Genomic DNA, 7,274 nt, shown 5'->3' with positions numbered 1-7,274 from the left:
GTAGTATGTTCCGCTTTATGCTCATCGTTTATTGTGCTGTCACGATCAATTGTCCCCCGTCTCTTTTAAATTGCGAAGGCGATGGTATATTACAAGATTATTTGCCGCTTGATGTATATCGCGTGGCCCGTTACGCGGATCTTCTTGAATTTGTCTGAATTTCGTATTAATAAATAATAAACGAATCGCGACGTGGAATCAATTGACCTTGCATCCCTCGTCTGTTTGCGTCGTTCGATTGCTGATTGTATTTGTGGATCGTGTGCTAGCTTAACCCTCGTTTATGTACAATTCAAGTTTTGCAGTTCAGTTATATACTTTATAAAACGTAGTAGGAACTTTGGTTTCGCTGGGCAATGTTTCAAGAGCAGTTTCCTCTTTTTGTTCGTGCCACGAACTTATCTTCCTTTTCATTTTTTTTTTGTTTTTTTCTTGTTTTTTTAGTTTACTGTCATTTATTTTTCATCTTCGATTATTTAGTATTTTCCATCATTTTTTTCTGTTTCTTTAAATTATTTTCTATTTGTTCTTTCGTTCTGAAAACACATAATTTCGTTATTTTATTCGTCAAGCGTAGCAATGCGTGTATTTTCATCTCTGGATACAACCTGAATGAGAAAATTCGGCCGGAAACTGCTATAAAACATTCGCCCGTGGATCTATCTTCCTTAGAAATATGACACTCACGAATACAGTTCACGTTTTTTTTTCTTTAATACTCATGTTTATATTTCCGTAATGACCTATTGAATATCAATTTTTTTTTTCACGAAGAAAATACACATGATTCGTAAATTTGTTTTCTCTCTCTCGTTAGCAGTATCTCTCTTGTTCACACTCTCCCTCACTCGTTCGTAGTTTTTTTTTCTTATTTATTCTCTCGTCAACATCCACCGCGCCATTCTCCCCCGTTAGTTTTTTTTCCTCGTATAACAAAATTTAATAACCGGAATATCTCTGTACAAACGTTTTCATTCTTTTCTCTCTCTCTCTCTCTTTTTGTTCCACCCCACTCCATCCCTTTCTTTTATCAAACAGAATAACATACACGCCCCCCCCTATCCCGTAATTAAAATTTTGAATTTTGAATTATCCCCATATAACTCCACTCTTAACCGTATACCATCCCATCATTTTCTTCTTATAATACATTTCCCTGTCTCCTTTACACCGCAAATCTTTCTTTCTCTTTTTTTTCTTATTCAGTTTTCTGTATCTTCTATTACCTCCATTTTTGTGTGCTTCGTTTAGGAACAGATCACTTTGCTCGTATCTTTAATGGTATCCTAGAGAGTAAAATATCTTAAACGTACGCGTTTGTCCTTACAAATTTAGTTTTCATTTTTTTACCCCCCTCCCCCAACTCTAACGTGATTTTTTATTTTCTCGTCGTTAACGTTTCAACCGTGCAATTACACAGTTGGTCCATTAAATCGTCCATTAAATCGTCCGTCGTCGTCTAGTCGTCGTCTGGTCATCGTTATGTCGTGTGCATAGCTACTTCGTAGCAGTCACGATTATTAAAAGTAGCATTTTTAGATTCTTACGATATTGCAGTCCCTAGGTGTCGCCTTAATATGTACACTCGCTACCCATTCGCGCTCCTAGCTATGCTCCTTGCAAGGATCTTCAGGTTTAATAATTAATCGTACTGAATTAGCCCATTACAACGGCGGGGTATCGAAGTACAATGTGTACCTGTCTGTATGAACGATGTATGTATGTATTATGCTGTATGTATGTGTCATGGTATCATCTCCTCTTTTTTTTCTCATTATGTTCCTTTAAACGCACAATCGTCGTGTATATCTGTGTATGTAACGCGTGTAATACTTCTTTTTTATCTCTTTTTTAATTATACTCGAGTTGAGAGATATTTAAGAAATCGTGTCATACTATTATTTCTTTTGGGATGGGTTTAGTTTCGCCTACAGTATCGTTTATTAACGGCAAGGAAGGAAAAATCGTCGAGAGAGAACAATGGTCGATCGGTCGCGCGCGCTATTTCTGTAGTATTTATTTTTTTCGCATTTTCGCATATATTTTATAATATTTTTTTTTTTATCTTGAAAACCGACTATCCTGCCCTCCAGTTTAGTTTAGTTTAGATTAGACTGAAAGAAAGAGAGCCCTTTCACTTGAAGCGGAACACATTCAAAAGTAAACGCTATTATTTCTATATCGCTTAACCGGGGAATACATGAGATACTTTTATCCTTCGTGGATGGTCGATATTTTAAGCTTTTCTCGTAAAATGTGGTATTATAATTTATTTTTATTTAGTTTACTCTTCCTCTTTCCATTCTCCTTCGTCTTCTCCCTTTTTTTTTTTGCATTTTTTTCTCTTTTTTTCTTTTTACTCTTTTTTACTAACGAACCATTCCTCTGGATGCGTTAAATACGAAGATTCGTCTGTGGAAATTGGAAACCTGTCCCTGGTCGTGCCGCGTCCCGTCTTCGCTCGAAATACGCCATTTTCGTGTCTATTACACGATTCAATTTGCGCGCTTGAATCGTACACCGGAAGTGAAATAAATGTTCGCCAAAGACGACTCACGGCATCTGTGATTCACTACATCGCTATTCATTAATGTCCTTGCATTGGTGAATTTGCAACCGAATTAATATCTTTATCCAGTGCACGTTGCCTATTTCATGGCCGTGTTATACGCACATATACATATATAATATGTACACGCATATGTATATATGTATATAGGTATATATTCAGCTCGTACTTATTACCATGGAATTTATATCGGTGATATGTCGATCAGCTTCGCGCAATTCTATATTTATTTCTTGAAAGTCACTCATCTTCAGAATCGAATGAAAGCGGAATAGGAAAATCGAAGATGTCATATTGATGATAATCATCCAGCAAGCAATCTATCGATTTTCTTTGAGAATGAAGAATGATTATTCGAAACTCTTCCTAAAATTGCTATTCATTCAATATTTTGCTTTAACTAGAGATACTATAGATAAAGGTTGTTTCCTGTATTTTTTTTGTCCTAGCTAAAGCAAAAATTGAATCAATTTTTCTTTTTTGAAGCGGTAATTCGATTGCATATTTTCCAGGCACTAAAGAAAGACGGGACACGTACCAAATATAAATATATCGATACAATCACCAGCGGCAAGCAGATCGAACATTTAGGAACGAAAGATGCGTAAATGTTTAATACGTATACCTCTTTATATGGCAGATTATTACGGACTAGTACTTTTTTCCATGTTACTTTGCGGGGGAAAAACCTCAAACCACCTTCAAACGTCCCTTTTTCTCGGGTTCGAATAGAATTTTAAAAGGGCATCAGGAGGATCCTTATGATCGATCGATAATATACTTTCAAAAAGACATTATTGCGTTAATTTACTCGCTACAAAGTTCCTTCGTCTTCTTCTCCTTTTTTTCTCTAGCTTCATGTCCCTCGTGACTTTTGCTTTTCGATCGATTTTCTTTTTTTTTTTTTTACCTAAATACACGAGTATAATTTACAGACGAGCACACCCAGAGAACAATATGGTTGAAACATTTTTTATCATTTTTTCTTCCCTAACGAAGCCTGTAAACGAGTGGTTGTTTTACCGGTAAGAATGAAAATAAAAAGAGTTGGATGATGGATCGTCATAAACGATAGCGGCGGTACTGTCAAAACTTTTCCGTTGCTATTTCCTGTGTGGTCAAACTGAATTGTATCCCGCTGTGTATGGCATGTGAATGTGACGGTACTGTTGTTGGCTGTTTGTTATTATTGGTATCCTGTTACTGTTGCTGTTCTCGTTGCTTCAACTATGTTCCTTCCTGTGTGCAAGAGGACCGAACACACTGGTTTGTTCCTCGGTCTCGTGGTTCTCGATGGGATTTCGTACAGAAAATATCATTCTATCTTTTGGAACGATTTAGAAGATTTCGATCATATCTTCTGCACGATCCTCGTTTTGTGCTTCGTCTGTTGGTTTCTTAATGACAGACGATTCTCAGTAGCTGGAAGCTTCTCGATCGTTTCACGAACTAGCGTTATCTGTGCGATTACTTAATGGAATTTACTTATCCTAGTTTCACGAGCCGAGACGCGACTTGATAATTGTTGTTTGATTTACGTCTTATCGCGTTCTGTCCCGTGACAAATGGTACACGAGTTCTATAACCGAATATTTATCAAGAATTTTCTTCTATTATATTTCTAGAAACTTACGAGATGTCAATTTTATGTTTTACCATCAATCGATAACATTTCGTGTACCATTTATCAGTATATATATTACCATCAGCCGTTTCTTTATCGACTATCGATAATAAAACTGCATTCTTTTCATCTGTAATGAAATCTTACAATTTTTTATCGATTTCATTTCCTTCTTTCTTCGTTTAACATTTATCGGATAAGACGATGGCGGTTAAGGCAATTATCAACGTTAAACGCTCGACTCCTGTACATCACATTAATCGTAGGTTTAAAACTATTTACATATAGGTCTCGTATACGCCTGCAATCACAATGATCTTTACATCGATCGTCGAGAGCGCGCCTTTAAAACTTCATGATTCGCCGGTTGTCGCCCAGAAACATGACTTTTTAAAGCGATTCCTTCGGGCGCGCTGATTTGTCGGAATTATATTATTAACGCGAGATTCGGTGAACCCTTTTTTCCATTCTTCTGTGATCTCCGTTGTCGAAATCCCCAATTCACGCGCAAAATCTCATCGATCCATCCCTGGGTTGATGCAAAGCGACCGATGAACGTAAACGCGATTCGAATCTCGTGGAATTAATCCGTGCAACGTAAACTTCGAGTCCTTAAAGCTTCTTCATTTCTTTTTTAATTATTCTTGTTCACTGGTTCCGTTCGCGACCAATCTTATCCTAGCACTTTTACACAACGTCCTTCGACATCAGTCTCACCGCGTTCTTTAGGGATTGCCTCTTGTTACAGAACCAAATCCTGATCACTTCTCTGTCGTATCCGAGGCGTTGCGCCAAGTTCGTAATTTCGTTGCCTGAAATAAGTACAGAGAAAGACGATTATTAATTTTTGAAAAGAATTTTATCTTTTTTCTTGCTTGAATGTATTTAATAGGTAACGAGATTTTTTAATTTTTCGTATTTAGAATCTTTGTATAATATGTCAAATGCTTGGTTACGACCGTTTCTGTATGAAATTCCTTTCGCTAGAATTCCTAAACTTTTGTAAAGAATGGCAATTGCAAAATTTCTACCCATAACGCTATAGTGAGAATCCCAGGCATTGAAAACTGTTTATATCAACATCTTCCATTATGAAAATTTCAAATTACAATTTCATGCTAATACAACTTAACTTTTCTCGAAGATTCGTTAAAAGTGAATCAAGATCTTTACTAAAATACGAAATACGAATAACAATTTAAAAAAAAAAGAAATGGTCGTTCATAGAATGCACGATATTAGCAAAAGAAACAGAGAAACTTACCATTAGGATGAGTATTTCTATCGAAGTGAGCGTTCAGCAGTTCCAAAGCCTGTGGAGTGAACGAAGTTCGTCGCTTTCGTTTCTTGTTCGTTTCCACGCCAATGAAATCTGTCAGCTGATGTAGCCCGCTCTTGTGCCTGAAACCAAACGCACTATTCTCATTCCTGTTCCATAAAATCCATTAACGTTATACGTTTCAACAAATCAAATCAAAATTAGAAAATATATCTATTAATGACAGACACATAAAAAAATAAAATAAAATAAAATTCAGAATGAACATGCGTGTCACAGGAATGAACATCATGATCCCAATGATATGCTGTGTTAACTAAATAATATCTTGAAAAAGACAATAAAAAGAGCAGGGAAGGAGGAAGGAGAAGCTCCCTATGGACAAACCGACTTGATTGCGAGAACTGAATTTTCATTTCGTGCCAATGCAAATACCTCGATCATGTTCTAATCAAATATTAAAACAAAACACGCGAATTTGATCGTGTGTTAACTCGGCAAACTTTCTCTGCATCAAAGCGATTCTCGTGAAACTGGAAGCGCCATAAACAGACAAAAAGAGACAGATCTGGACTAACCGATTTCATCCACTTCCATATTATATTCCTTTCTTTTCAAAAAAAACAAAAAGAAGAAAAAAATGTTAAAAAAAAGAGATTATTAATACACATGGAAATGTAAAAGAATAGAAAATCACAGATTCAGATAAATTTGGGCAAATCTAAACTAATCAATTTCATCCATTCCCTAACTTTTTCAGATAAACAACGAGTAAAACCAAAAAGGAAGGAGAATAAAAAAATAGGATAAATAGGGAAAAGTGGAAGAATAGACAAATAGAGAAGAGGAAACATAGTGGGCATTTTGCGAGACATTCATCCCCCTTGACTGATTGGCCCGCGTCCCTAGCCGACGAACTTTCACGAATGGAACGGTCGAGGGTATCGCGACGTCGCCGTCGCGCAAATGAAATTAGCGATCGAAGCGTCGCTGCCGCTTCGAAAAAACCTCGTAACCGTAAACAGGAGAACTTCCGCTGGGAATCGCGACTAAACGAGCCAAACGCGTGAGAGAGGGTGAAATGTAGCGAGAAAGACAGAGACGGCGAGCGAGAAGGAGGGAGAGAAGAGGATGAAGGGTCGGCCGTCCTCGACGCACACAACACACAGAGGGTTGGCCGACGGGGGGATAGAGGCGTAGGTGGACGCCGCTGTGGAATTTATGTTTTTAATTTAACTCCGTATGACCAACTGTCGAGCCCCGCCGAAAAAAGTGCAGGCTGAGTCATTAGCATCGCGCGGTGATATTTCGTCGAATCCGCGAAAACAATATGCTAATGGAGAAGCCGGCGAGCGCGAAGAACCGATGCTTCGAAACCAGCTACCCCCCTCGGACAGGGGGGTGAGTTTTCAACGGAGGCTGACGAACGACCATGGGATTCGAGTAGGGGTGGTACGGGGCGATACGTCCACGCTACGCCGCTGTTTAATAGGGAAAAATTAATGGGGCATTTAGATGGTGATGAGGTAGACTCGATGGAATAAGGAAATGTTTTAGTTCGAATTTTGTACGCGTTTCAGGAAAAAATGGTAAAATATCAGTATGTTATAAATTTATTGTAACAATCCCGTTTCGTTTTCGATTTCGATTTTGAAAAATAGATTATATAATATAAATATTATTGCGTTGAAAATGGTAATCTGATGGAGAAAAATTAATGGTGTATTTAGATAATGACGAGGTAGGCTTGATGGAATAACGAGATATTTTATTTCGAATTTTTTACGCGCTGCCGCTGAAAA

General features: G+C 37.5%; 1 protein-coding gene across 4 annotated transcripts in view; it reads right to left on the bottom strand.

Moving 5' to 3' along the window:
- Positions 1 to 492: 492 nt before the first annotated feature.
- The window catches only part of LOC117237929 (POU domain, class 6, transcription factor 1), a 210,967-nt gene continuing 204,185 nt past the window's right edge, over positions 493 to 7,274 (bottom strand). For all 4 annotated transcript variants that reach the window (XM_033502368.1, XM_033502370.1, XM_033502369.1 and 1 more), the window contains 2 exons: positions 5,458 to 5,594; positions 493 to 5,005 (listed from right to left, as the gene is read on the bottom strand). In XM_033502368.1, coding sequence (XP_033358259.1) covers positions 4,881 to 5,005; positions 5,458 to 5,594 — 262 coding nt within the window. In that variant the 3' untranslated portion in view covers positions 493 to 4,880. The remainder of the gene's footprint in view (positions 5,006 to 5,457; positions 5,595 to 7,274) is intronic.

This window comes from Bombus vosnesenskii, unplaced genomic scaffold (assembly GCF_011952255.1).
Source record: "Bombus vosnesenskii isolate JDL3184/JDL3185 unplaced genomic scaffold, Bvos_JDL3184-5_v1.1 scf7180000013410, whole genome shotgun sequence".
In the NCBI taxonomy this organism is placed as follows: Eukaryota; Metazoa; Arthropoda; class Insecta; order Hymenoptera; family Apidae; genus Bombus; species Bombus vosnesenskii.
The sequence above is the reverse complement of the archived record's forward strand: the minus strand, read 5'-3'. Positions and strand labels throughout refer to the sequence as shown.